General features: G+C 46.0%; 1 protein-coding gene across 1 annotated transcript in view; it reads right to left on the bottom strand.

Moving 5' to 3' along the window:
- The window catches only part of CYSTM1 (cysteine rich transmembrane module containing 1), a 37,393-nt gene that overhangs the window by 20,550 nt on the left and 3,532 nt on the right, over window positions 1-13,311 (bottom strand). Inside the window, exon 2 of the mRNA XM_034778964.1 lies at window positions 11,533-11,786. Within this exon, the coding sequence (XP_034634855.1) occupies window positions 11,533-11,786 (254 nt within the window). The remainder of the gene's footprint in view (window positions 1-11,532; window positions 11,787-13,311) is intronic.

Genomic DNA, 13,311 nt, shown 5'->3' with positions numbered 1-13,311 from the left:
CCACACCCCAACCCCCAGCCCTGAGCCCCCTCCTGGAGCCAGCACCCCATACCCCTTCCTGCACCCCGAACATCCTCCTGCACCCCAAGCCCTATCTGACCTCACTCCCAGAGCCAGCACCCTGTACACCCTCCTGCACACCAAACACTCTGTCCCAGCCCAGACCCCCTCCTAGAGCTTGCACCCCTCACCTCCTCCTGCACCCCAATCCCCTACCCCAGGCTCAGCCCAGAGCTCCCACCCACACTGTGAACCCCTCTGCCCCAGCCCAGATGCCACCCCCTCCCGAACCCCAACCCCCCTACCCTAGCCCGGTGAAAGTGAGTGGGGGGAGGGAGGGAGGGAGATGGAGTGAGAAGGGCGGGGCAGATCCTGGGTGGCCCTTTGATTCAAAAAGTGATATTGGGCGTAAAAAGGTTGGAGACTACTGTCCTAAACTATCAGTCATTACTGACTTGCGAAGGAGAAGGGAACCATCTCCCATTACCCATGCCAAGACTGGTAGCATTACCTCCCTACTCTCTTTTGTGGCTTCAGGATCTTACCCAGCATTGCAGAAAAACCCTACATTCCAGACAAACCGAAAACTTTTCTGATCATCTAAAAAGTGCTGTAACTTGCACGGGGAGCTGAAGACCTCAATGCATTTAAAAAAAAAAAAAAAGAGAGCAATGTGAAAAACAAAGCATGTGCAAGACTGCAAAGTGAGTGTTCTCTGTGGGTACCCCTCTGCCCTAGCTAGGACCTCCCACAAGGACAGTGTCACTGCGATTCACCCCTCCAATAGGTCTACCCTCCAATCCTCAGGCACTAGTCTGTTCCAATCCCAAACAGCTGATAAATACAAAGGATCATCTTATGGCTATGGCACACTACTGGGAAGTCAAAGGCAGAGTTCTTTCCCAAGCGCAGCTGCAGACGCATTGTGTTACCTTCCTCTGCATGCTTCAGTTTCCTTGTGTGCAGAATGATACTTCCTTATCTCAAAGGGGCTGTAGGAAGCTATATTACTCGGTTGACTGAGATCCTTGGATAGCACATGCTATTAAAGTTCAAAGTATATCATTATAGCTTAAACATTTCCCCCCAGGAAAACTTCAACCACCAATTCTATTGGTATGGGCCTGATTTTCAGAAGAGCTGAACATCCAAAACTCCTGCTGAAGTCAATAACTGCTGCAGGTGTTCAGCACCTCTGAAAAGCAGCCTTCTATCAAACCACAGAGTAAAACATTAAACTTTGCTTTAAATCGAACTGTAAATAAGGGTCTGAAACAGGAAAGCATCATCTCATAAGATGGAGGAAGTCATTTCCCCAGTGGAAAGATTGGAAATCAGAGCATTTTAGAAGTTATTTTAAGATAAATATTTATTAAATCTTGATCTGCCTGGGCTTACTGCTGAGATGCAGCCAACTTCTTGGAGAGCCAATTACTCCAAGGCACTGAAAAGACATGCTGAAGCAGAGACAATTCCCAAAACCTTTGAAAATCCTCTTTGTGATAACTATTTCATTACTATCATTTGCATGAAGTACACAGTCAATGAGAATTACTAACTGGAGTTCCTTTAAATGTTAAAGATGGGCCTTCTTCAGCCATGCAACCACTAAAACTTTAAGCAATATGACTGGCTCTAATTAAGAAGCTTTTCAGTATTTCCTGGTAAGAGCCACATGTTTTAGAAGGTTTACATAATAATGCACTTGCTATCGGAGACAGTGCCTCCTGAGAGACTATTAAAGATAGCATAAGCATAGGAGAAGGGGGCAAAGTCCAGTTGTTTCTGGCAATGAGATGCAGTGAACAGCTGCTCACAATGTGGAGGTTTTGTTGGTTTGATTAGTAGTTTAGTTCTGGTGAAAAGTGCGCAATTAACAGCTCTGGATATTTCAATCCTCTATCTACAGAACAAGATCAGCATGGATAGTCAACTTCTCTCATAACAGTGGGCCTCATCTCTGAGTAGGACAGATCACTCTGGATCATGAAAACTGGCGTCCTGAGTCAAGCACTGGCCCTTCTGTTGAGACTGCCAGCAATGGTGACAAAGACTAGTGCAGGGGTGGGCAAACTTTTTGGCCCGAGGGCCACACTGGGATTCCGAAACTGTATGGAGGGCTGGGTAGGGAAGGCTGTGCCTCCCCAAACAGCCTGGCCTCCAACCCCTATCCACCCCCTCCCACTTCTCGCCCCTATTGCCGAACCCCTGACCCATCCAAGCCCCCCCTGCTCCTTGTCCCCTGACAGCTCCCTCCCAGGACCCCCCACCTCTAACGCCCCCCCCCAACCCCTCCTGCTCCCTGTCCCTTGACTGCCCCAACCCCTATCCACAACCCTGCCCCCTGACAGGTCCCCCGGGACTATCCAATGCCCCCGTTCTCCATCACCAGACCACCACCCCCAGAACCTCCACCCCATCCAACCGCCCCATCCCCTGACTGCCCCCCCCCCGGCCTCCTACCCCTTATCCAACCCCCCCCACCCCCGCTCCCTTACCATGCCGCTCAGAGCACCAGTACTGGTAGCCACGCCACCTGGCTGGAGCCAGCCATGCCGCTGCACAGTCTAGAGCGCCAGAGCAGGCTGGCAGCTCTTGCAGCTGTGCTGCCTGGCAGGATCTCGCAGCCCTGCCACCCAAAGCGCTGGCAGCACAGCGAGCTGAGGCTGCAGGAGAGAGGGGACAGCAGGGGAGGGGCTGGGGGCTAGCCTCCCCGGCTGGGAGCTCAATGGCCAGGCAGGACGGTCCTGTGAGCCGGATGTGGCCCACGGGCCCCAGTTTGCCCACCTCTGGTCTAGTGAGTTCTGTGATGTGTCCACATGTTCATGAACCATCAGATTATTTCAAACATGCACCAAACAGCCATTGGATGGTAAATTACAGTCACTATTGTTCTGAGCCAGTTATTTGTTGTTTTTTTAAAAACATGAAAGGCTTTCTATTTCTATATCCACTCCTCTCAACCATCTAGTCCCTTATAGAAGAATATTCTATAGTCAGGTGACCCCACAAGCCAGTACTGAGACAAGTATTGTTCATTAGCAAACAAATAACCAAAGTTATTCATTGAGTGAATTGAAATTAGCCAATTATTTTAAAAGGTTTTGGTTTGTAACTATGGAAAACTAACCCCCCAGCTAATTAACACATTGGAGGTTAGGAAGGTAGAGAATAGATAGCATTTAGCTATGATAAATATGAGATAAAGTATTTGTTTATTTTTGCCAAAGTTATGATTGTCTCTGGAGCTGCACGATCTTGAAGGTCTGATATGAAGGAGCAGTTAAAGCAAATAAGATGCTAAGGGACATTGAAAAAGGGATAAAATATAGTGCAGAAGATGACACCTATTGAAAAATGCTAGTTTGGAGTACAGAGTCCAATTCCAGTTGCCACAACCTAAAAGAAGATATAGCAGAGATCAAACAGGTTCATAAAAGGACAACAAATATGATGAACAGGGTGGTGGGTTTTACATAAAGAGGTTCAGAAGACATGATTATTTATTCTGGAAAGGAAACGAGAGTGCGTAAAATTATTAAACTGAATCAGTCCTCTTTTCATCCTGTCCCATAATACGAGGGGGAAAAAAAAAGAGCACCTGATGAAATGAAAAGGCAGGCCATTTAGATCCAATACAATCTCTACTGCCTGTGAATATATAATATAGCCACACGTATCATATGATCAATGTTCAAGTTGCATAACGCAAGGCTGCACTCACTCCTGCAATTGGCCAGACAAATGCAATCACTGGACATTCAAAGGAGGGCAGGATCAGTTCATGACTAATATTTGTAGATATGCAGGCTAAGATAAGGGAAATCAAATCTCTGATTTTAGTGTATAAGGAAGGAAACCCACCCTTTAGGTACAGCATTGCATACGTGGCTAAGTTCATTATGGAGCTTTATTTGCTTTCCTCTGACGTTTCGGCCAGTGCTGGACACTGATTCTTCTACTCTGGTATGCTATGGTCTGATCTAGTATGTCCCTAAGTACTGAAAGAGGCAAGTTACTGCAGCAGATTAAATTGCCAATATCAGCTAGTTCTTTCTAAATCAGCATGGCACTTTGTACTGTGGCTGGTCCTGCTCATTTTTTTGCAGCAAGCTAACACTGATATCTTTACATTTCAACTGTAATTTATCAGCTGTAATGACCAGATGTCTGCTAACTAATCAGTGGAGGGACTTCCCTTATTTTCTGTACTCCCATTAACTCGGTGAGCTATTCATAAGAAAAAGGGAGGATTGTGGAGTAGGAGGGAGAAAATTTCAGGAAATGGTTTCCGTCTGAAGAGTTACCCTGTGACTCAAGGAGCCACACTACACATTGCCTATGTTCTGCACCAGGCAGCCATTCTAAATTTGGTACAGCATCTCATACAGCCACACTGATATAGCCAGGTTTTTCTATTTTTAACTATCCAAAGTGTCTCATGACTTTATAGTAGCTAGTGGCATAGTTTCCTTATAAATACAAAAGGAAACCTGCAGTGCTCATGGAATTCACCACCATGGAAAATCCTTGAGACAGACAGTCTAGGGGATTTAGAAGAGGGACAAGATATAAATGTGAACAAGGGTAACAAAAGCTGCTACACTGAGCTAGGAAGTTAGATCAGATATCCCAGAGGAGAACATCCTTCATGCTTCAAGGTAAAAGCTGATCAGCTGTGAAGGTCAAGAAGAAAAAGTATTTTCCTCTAATGAATAGCAGCTATTGAAATGAAATTATGGGTACCTGTGGGATGGGCAAGGTCTATGGTAGAATTTTTTCAGAGCAGCAAAGTTTTGGCCCTAGTGATTTTCACCAGCAAACAGTTCTCTAACTCCATGCATTACCTCACCTTTTAAGGTTCACATTTCATCCCTGTCTTGTCAACATTACTGAGGCGTCCCAACCGGTTCCCATAAAATGTTATTGGCATTCTTACATGTTGAAAGACAACTTTCTGCTTTCTGACTCAATTCTTACATATCCCCATCAGAACATGAGTCAGTCACAGGGATGCGATGTCTGAGAGCTTGTCTATACTTACATTTTATAGAGCTCTAACTTAGGTATATCTCCATATATATCTCCATATATATATATATATATATATAATATATAGAGAGAGATATACCTAAGTGGAGATATACCTATCTCATAGAACTGGAAGGGACCCCAAAAGGTCATCAAGTCCAGCCCCCTGCCTTCACTAGCAGGACCAAGTACTGATTTTGCCCCAGATCCCTAAGTGGCCCCCTCAAGGAGGGAACTTACAACCCAGGGTCTAGCAGGCCAATGCTCAAACCACTGAGCTATCCCTCCCCCCTTGGCTCAGGGGTGTGAAAAATCAGGAGCTTGGAGCTAATCCCCTCGTGTTCCCGCGACAGCACTTTGAAGTTTCCAGTGTAGCCATGCTCTGAGAGGTTGTGCAGGGTTACAGTTGTCTGAATTTCTATCCACAGCAAAAGTGTGAATCTTGCTCTGCTGATCACAGGCATGACTATAACACTTGGGTTTGTTATTCTTGCTATTCATTTTTCTTACACATAAGCCCGAAGTAATTCTACTTCAAATAATATTACCACCCACCACATCAGCTTTAAGGGCTCATATTAAGGACTTCTTAGTAATGGTTTTCCAATAATGTAATGGTTTTCCAGGGTCTCTTACTAACCATTCAATGGCGTAGGAGATAAGACTAGTTTGGTTGAGACGTTGTTTATTTTCCTATTCCCTAAGCCAGCAGTTTCACTTCTACAAGTCACAGCCACAGAGAGTGCAAGCAGCAGTTTTGTCTAATACCAAGATAAAACCTTCCTAGTTGCCAGGCTACTTCTATTACTATCCTGCAGGAAGGTCGTGAGACTTGGCTAAATGAATTTGATTTACAAAATGATGATGTCTTTAAATATTGCTTGACTGCCAATTCCTGAAAAAACATTCTTTGAAATGCAGATCATCTTTACCATAACACATGACTGTCACAACATTCCTCAGTAATACGGCAGATAAAAAATTATACATACAGTATACATTGTGAAATAGTCTGTCCAGTGCTTGGGAATTCCCCCCTCAGTAGCAGATGGGGAGAAAGGAGACTCCTGTTCAAATCCTACCTTCAGGAGGGTGCTTTTACACTAAGGTAGTAATCTGATGTGGGGCTGCCTCAGTCTCTCCTGTGGAAGCTGTTCCACTATGTATAAATCATTAAAGACTGATTGGGCTAGAGAGAGAGACAGAGACAGACAGACAGAGAGAGAGGGAATGACTCTGTAGTCTAGTGGTTAGGGCACCCACCTGGGAAGTGGGAGACCCCAGGTCCTGTCCTCCTGCTCAAATCACTCGTTAATTATCCACAATGGAAAACCGAAAGGGGGAAGAGGATAAGATTTATTTCACTAGAGCTAGTCAGCAGATGGGGGAACTTTTGAAAGATTTATTTTAAAATGAAACTAAAATGCTTTCAAAGGATGATAAACCAATCTGAAAACTGTGTAGGAGGTGTAACTTCTCTTGGTGCATGTGTTTAACCTCATCACTATTAACTGAAATTACACACTTGCTGAAGGGTGACTATCCTGAAATGTGCAACAATGTGAGAGAAATGGCTGCTCTTTCATGCTTGACTGCACTGCAATCAGAGTTTTCTACACTATGTGCAGACTGCTGCTTCCAGTGACAGGGAAAGGGATGGTTCAACATGCAGGCCTTTATGGGTCACTTTAATCCCACTTCCTCCTTCTGTGAACCCAATCTTTAAATACTCTCCTCCTCAGAGGAATCTGAGGGTGTTACTTGTACATTTCTTTAGTCACTTCCTTTATCACTTGTTCCTTGTGTGTGTAACCTTTGGCCATATATACACTAGGAAATTTACAGAAAAGTTTCCCCACTAATTATATCTCCAGTTAAAACTGCTGGAAGTCACAGGGCAGAAGCTGAACCTGTTTTCATCAGCCTTGACTAAAATGGTAGTATAAGCAAGTCTGATCAAAATGGTGTCACAGACTGGCCTGGTCATCAGAGCCTTGTCTACACAAAGGCTCCTTAGGGTTTAATACTGGATCAGCAGAACTGCAGTTAGAACCCATGGAAGAGATTCTGTAAGTTTCCATGCCCAAAGACTTTGTCTGTGCTACGTATATACTGCAGCTCGGAGCATGCTTCCTAACTCAACAGATAGGTGCTAGCTCTCCTTGAGCTAGCATGCTAAAAATACCTGTATAGCTGGGAGTAGTACTAGCAGCAGCTCCAGCTAGCCACCTGAGCACAAAGGGACCCCCTGGATATATACTTGGGTGGCTAGCCCAAACCACCACCCGTGCTACCCTGGCTACACTGCTATTTTTAGCATGCTAGCTTGAGTGGCGCGCTAGCATGCATCTGGGCACTCGCCCTGGGAAGTACATGCCCTTCTGTAGTATAGATGTACCCTTCGAGCTGGTGGTCATGTCACAAGGGACAGCAGTGAGTCAGGATGCACTGAACAACATAAAACCGATGGGATAAAGGGGGACAGAGATGAGGCAGTTCGGTAAAGAGGGGGAATTCGTTACTTCAGCATAAACAAAGTTACTGAGAATCCAGCCCTGGGAAGGTGCTGAGTGATCCAAGCGTTATTGATTCCCTAGTCCTCTCCATTCCCTAGTGCTCTCCTCCTCTGACAGTTCTGAATCTCTCCCCATTCCCAGATCACTTTGAATTTGCCTCCTCTCTTCTGGGATAGAGCCATTTCAGCCATCCCCTTTCTGTTGCTCTTTGCTGCACTCTTTGTGGGAGCAACTGCCTTCTCCTTGTACTGTGCCCAGCTTTGAACCCAGAACTGCAGTTGGGATCTAACAAGAACCCTCTATGCTCTTGCAGAACAGAGGTTGTTGCAAAACAGTTTGCAGTACGTGGGAAATTATGTTACTGGCCATTTATCTGAGTAAAATTGTAGGTCTCACTAATGAGAAAATGAATCCACCAAGCCACATAGGCATTGAGCTACTTACAGCACCATCTCTAGGATACAGCAATGCAAGCAGTAACTTGACTTCTATTTGATCCCAAAGACAGGAATGGCAATCTGAGTAACAGTAGGATGCACAAACAGCTCTAGAGTGAAGCTAGACAACAATCCCACAACAGCTCTCAGTGACACAGGTCACTCTGTGTTCCAGGCCAGAGCTAAGCACATCAATGTTTACTTCAGTACCTGGGACCTGTAGCACATGCACATCCTTTGGATTCAGCAGGCTCTCTAGCACCTACAACTTACGGTTTTTCAGGAAACTGAGCTTGGATACCTTGTCAGCAGGTCTGAGTTATTACATAGCACCCAAACTGTGCTAAGTGTGACACCAGTCTTCCATGATTTAAATTTACAAGCTACCTTTTTGTTCAAATGATGCTCCTGGTTTCATTAGCTTATCCATTAACTCCCATTCACTTGCCATGTTTCCCACTGCTTGCTCCACAGAAATTAGACTACGATATTCCCATCTTCTCGTGGCAAACGATGAGCAGACACCATTTCCCCTAAGGGAGTCTTCTGTTTTCTTGACCCTTCCCCATCACTGCAGAAGCACAAAACTGCCCTTCCGCCACCACCACCACTCCACGTTGTGATCCTAAAGCTGGAAAACCTCAAGCTCAATGTCTGTTTTCAGCCCAATCTTTCCATCCTAATTAGCAGTTGAAATGCTCATTGCAACAGAGGACTGGCTATCTCAAATCTCGCTTGTTCTAACCTGCAGTTTTTAAAAAGCTGTTTCATGGAACCACATCTGAATCTCCAAAAGATTTTACTAGTTAGTGCCAAGCTTGTAGGGTTTTGCCTCGATCAGCCTGTCATGCAGGTAGCAGACGAGGATTTCCATTTTTAGTAAGGGACCTGTTAACACACTCACATCCTGGAAAAAGCTGAAGGAGTAGGAGACATTTCCAAGTCCCAGAAGAGCCTTTCCAGGAGGAAGCAGCAGAGCAGGCAGTGCTGAACTTGCCCGTGTATGGTTCAAGCATGTACATACTTTATTTACCTCTATTTTATTGGAACATCATGGCATTTAACTTTCTAGCCAATGATTAGACAGTTGAGCTTTGTCCTAGCTGCTGTGGCACTCATGTTTGTCCTTGTATCTCTTTCTCCTTCCTTCATTAAGCATTTACTGCCTTCGGGTCTGTATCCTTTATCTGTGCCTCGATCTTTGGGAGTCTGTCTTCCTTCTTTCTCCTCCCTCCCTACATCCCCCCACCACTCCATTCGTCTTGCCCACTTCTTTCTTCCTGCATTGGCTTCTCCCCTCCCCTTCTCATTTCTCCCTATTGCCCCTCAGTCTTTCCCCATTTCCCATATCCACTCAACTCCTCCATCAATGCAAGCCCTGCTCTTCTTTCTCATCCTCCCTTCCAGTAGCGGGTCATCCTCACCTTCAGCCCCCCAGCTCTTTATATACTCTCTACAGCCAGAGTAACCTGTAAAGATAGCTACTAGCTCCCTGGGCTGAAAAGAATTGAGCTGGCCCCCAGGTCAGCCTCCTCTCTAGAAGGAGAGAGAAGATATGGCAGCCCTTCTCTTTTTTCAGTGGGGAGAAAGCAGAACTGGGTGCTGGCCTGCCTCTCAGCACAGATCTACAGCAGTGGCTCTCAACCTTTCCAGACGACTGTACCCTTCAGGAGTTTGATTTGTATAGTAGATAGAGCAGTATAAACCAGTCATTGTATGAAATTTTAGTTTGGACTGGCTTTTTATGTAGCCTGTTGTAAAACTAGGCAAATATCTAGATGAGTTGATGTACCCCCAGAAGACCTTTGCGTACCCCTGACCGTAGCCCTGTGAACACTGAGGCAGTTGTGGTGCCACAACCTGGAAACTACTGACTAGTGAGTCAGGCTGTTGAGAGGAAATGGAGCATCCAAGAGAAGAATGTCCAACTTCCGACACAAGCAATTGTGCTGCACTCCTGGAATTCAGCTCTCTGGTTTCTTCATCTTTAAGCATTTCAATACAATATTTACTCCTGAGGACATTCTGCACCAAAAAATTAAAAATTAGGCGAACAATATTTTAAAATTTTGCAAAATTCTGCAAGTTTTATTTGTCAAATAAATGTGGAGGCTCCAGCATGGCATTGGGGAGCACAGACCACTGGCTACACAGAGGTAGGAGATCACTGTACAGCTCCCTCCTGGGACAGGGACTTGGCGGTGAGGCTACACCCAACCCTGACACAGCACAAGGGCACGGCCTGCCCCAGAAACACCCCAGGGCCCTAAGCCTGGCACAGGGTAGGAGCCACCAGTTGGGTCTTCCCCAGTCCTGCCCACTGCCCCAGTGATATACTTCTCTGCTGGCTGGGCACCGAAACATACTGCTGGGAAGAGTTGCATAACTGCTCTTGTGGCTTCCCTTTGCTTCCCCATCAGAAAGTAATTTTTCTGCAGGGAAGCAAAGAAATCTGCAGTGGACATAAATTCTGCGCATGTGCAGTGGTGCAGAATTCCCCCAGGCATAATTATTGGAAAAATATAGTGGTGACTGCCCAAGAAAATTAAAGGCCTAGAAATGGATCCAAAGCCACATGGAGTACACTAGGGCTGAAATTTTCAAAACTGCTGAGGGATTTTACATGCATAACTCCCATTCATTTCAATAGAACTGTGCATCTAAATCCCCTAAGGGTACGTCTTCACTTACCGGAGAGTCCGGCGGCAGGCAATCGATGTTCTGGGATCGATTTATCGCGTCTGGTTAAGACGCGATAAATCGATCCCGGAAGTGCTCGCTGTCAACGCCGGTACTCCAGCTTGGCGAGAGGAGTACGTGGCATCGACGGGGGAGCCTCCGTGCCGCGTCTGGATCCGCGGTAAGTTCGGACTAAGGTACTTCGAATTCAGCTACATTATTAATGTAGCTGAATTTGCGTACCTTAGTCCGAAGTGGGGACTTAGTGGGGACCAGGCCCAAGAGGCTTTAAAAGTCTCAGCCTAGGGCTGGATGGCTGTTAACTGAGGAAAAATGAAAAAAGGTGGAATGGAGGCTAAAACTCAGCAGAAAATGGCTTAGTGTAAGCAGTCCCCTCAGGAGCGCCCATGAAGGCTGTTCAGGGACACTCCACATGTCTCTAGTCAGAAAATGAGCAATTATTAGAAGCTACAATAGCAAAAACAAGCTGAACCTGAAAAACGAGAGCTGTCACTGGAGCTGAAACCAGAACCAGCAGTTCCCCGCTTCATCTAGCCCTGTTAGCATGGACACTGGGCAGACAGTCTTCCTGAAGGCCAGAGGATAGCGATCCCCCCTCACTTAGGGTGACCAGAAGCAAATGTGAAAAATCGGAATGGGGGTGGGAGGTAATAGGAGCCTATATAAGAAAAAGACCCAAAAATCAGGACTGTCCCTATAAAATCGGGACATCTGGTCACCCTACCCTCACTCCAGGATGAACAGAGTCATTCATTTCAAACACACAAGGCAGATTAACAAGTAATTAACTTGCAAAACAGAGCATGCAGCAGTATAATGCTATTAGGGCACCATGCTGCTTAGCGTACCTGTGTTTTTAGGTCCATCTGCATACATTGGTCCAGGAGGTGGAGGCGCATTCTGCCACCCATACTGTGGATAGCCTTGATAACCCGGCTGACCTGGTTGATACGGCCCAGCAGGTCCTGGTGGGTAGCCAGGGTATGGGTTGGGGCCTGGAGGACCACCTGGTTGTTGCGTATATGGTGGGTATGGGGCAGTCGGGCCTGGGCCTGGATATGGTGGAGGGTTTTCGTAATTCATGTGGGATGCAAAATTTTTCCTAAAGGGGGGAAAAAAAGCAAAGACATTATTTTGCTTTTGACTGTCGAGTTTCTTACAAGCAGGATGCACAAATCCCAATTCAGACAGTGATGATGCTTTCTTTCCCCTTCTCTAGTGCCTTCCAGGGACCTTGTAATCATTTATAGAGGTTGAGTATGCCTCACAAGAGCCCTGTCAGGCAGGAAAGTATTAACCCCACCCAATCATCAGGGAAACAAAGGCACAAAATGTTAAAAGACTTCCTTAAGGTCACACCATGAGTCTGGACAGAGCTGGGAATGAACTCAGATTTACTAATACCATGCTTTGGGCCACAAAGTCATCCTTACAGAAATTTAATCTGCTTGTACAGTAATCAGAGAAGCTTCTACTGATGTGATTAAATAATCACAACACAACCACTTAACATTACCACTTTGCACTCTATCAACTTTTCTAAGGTGCCAAAAGTACTTCCCATTGCTTATTAACACTAAGCCTCATAGCGTGTATGGGGCAGAGAATGGATATAAAGGGATGACTTCACATTTCACTGAAATGCAGCCATTTCTGGGGAGGAACACAGCAAAACTACATTTTCACTCCTACTGTGAATACCCTTACGTCACTGAAGCTATAGAGGAACAGAGGTAGGAGAATAATTTGTTGTTGGGATTTGGCCATACTGCTGCATTTAAACACACCCACTCTTCCAAAACACACTACTGGATCATTAATGACCACAAACGATCACACGTTGGTTTTTAGGTCACATGCAAAAGCACCATTAAAGAGGGCTGAAAGTTCATAAACTGTATCTAATTTGTTTATTAGACAGCAGTCACCGAGGGACAACCTTTTCCTGATTACCATGACCGAGCAAGATGTTTCCAAGATTAGGCTTTCACTAGTGAAGAGTTCACAGCAGTGTTTGTACTTAAAACACAATGCCTCATTATGCTAGTGCATATGGATGAGAAAGTGAAATTAGTCTATTGTCACCTCCAAAGTGATGAACGTGCAAAAAGTCAATAGCAGAAATGATGTAAAGTTAGAGTTTTGAAAATTCCTTCAGTTTCAGAAATCTAAGAAGTGTTCTTAGTATTGTGCGTTAAAAAACAACCTCAAGTTCCTAAAGTGATCTTTACCCTGACACTGCCCCTTTAACAGGATAGAGTGAGAACTTCAACGCTCTCATTCTAGATCAGAGGTGGGCAAACTATAGCCTGCGGGCCTATCCTGCCCAGCCCTTGAGCTCCTGGCCAGGAAGGCTAGCCCCCGGCCCCTCCCCGGCAGCCTCAGCTCGCCGTGCCACCAGTGCTCCGGACAACATGGCTGGCTCTGGCTGGGTGGCGTAGCTGCCAGTCCTGCTGCTCTGAGCAGCATGGTAAGGGGCAGGGAGTGGGGGGGGGGGAAGGGGGTTGGATAAGGGGCAGAGGGTCCTGGGGGGGGGTTGGATAGGTATGGGAGTTCTGGGGGCCTGTGAGGGGACAGGGGTGTGGATAGGGGGCGGGACAGTGAGGGGACTGGGGGTAGGATAGGAG

Source organism: Trachemys scripta, chromosome 8 (genome assembly GCF_013100865.1).
Source record: "Trachemys scripta elegans isolate TJP31775 chromosome 8, CAS_Tse_1.0, whole genome shotgun sequence".
NCBI lineage: Eukaryota > Metazoa > Chordata > Testudines > Emydidae > Trachemys > Trachemys scripta.
The sequence above is the reverse complement of the archived record's forward strand: the minus strand, read 5'-3'. Positions and strand labels throughout refer to the sequence as shown.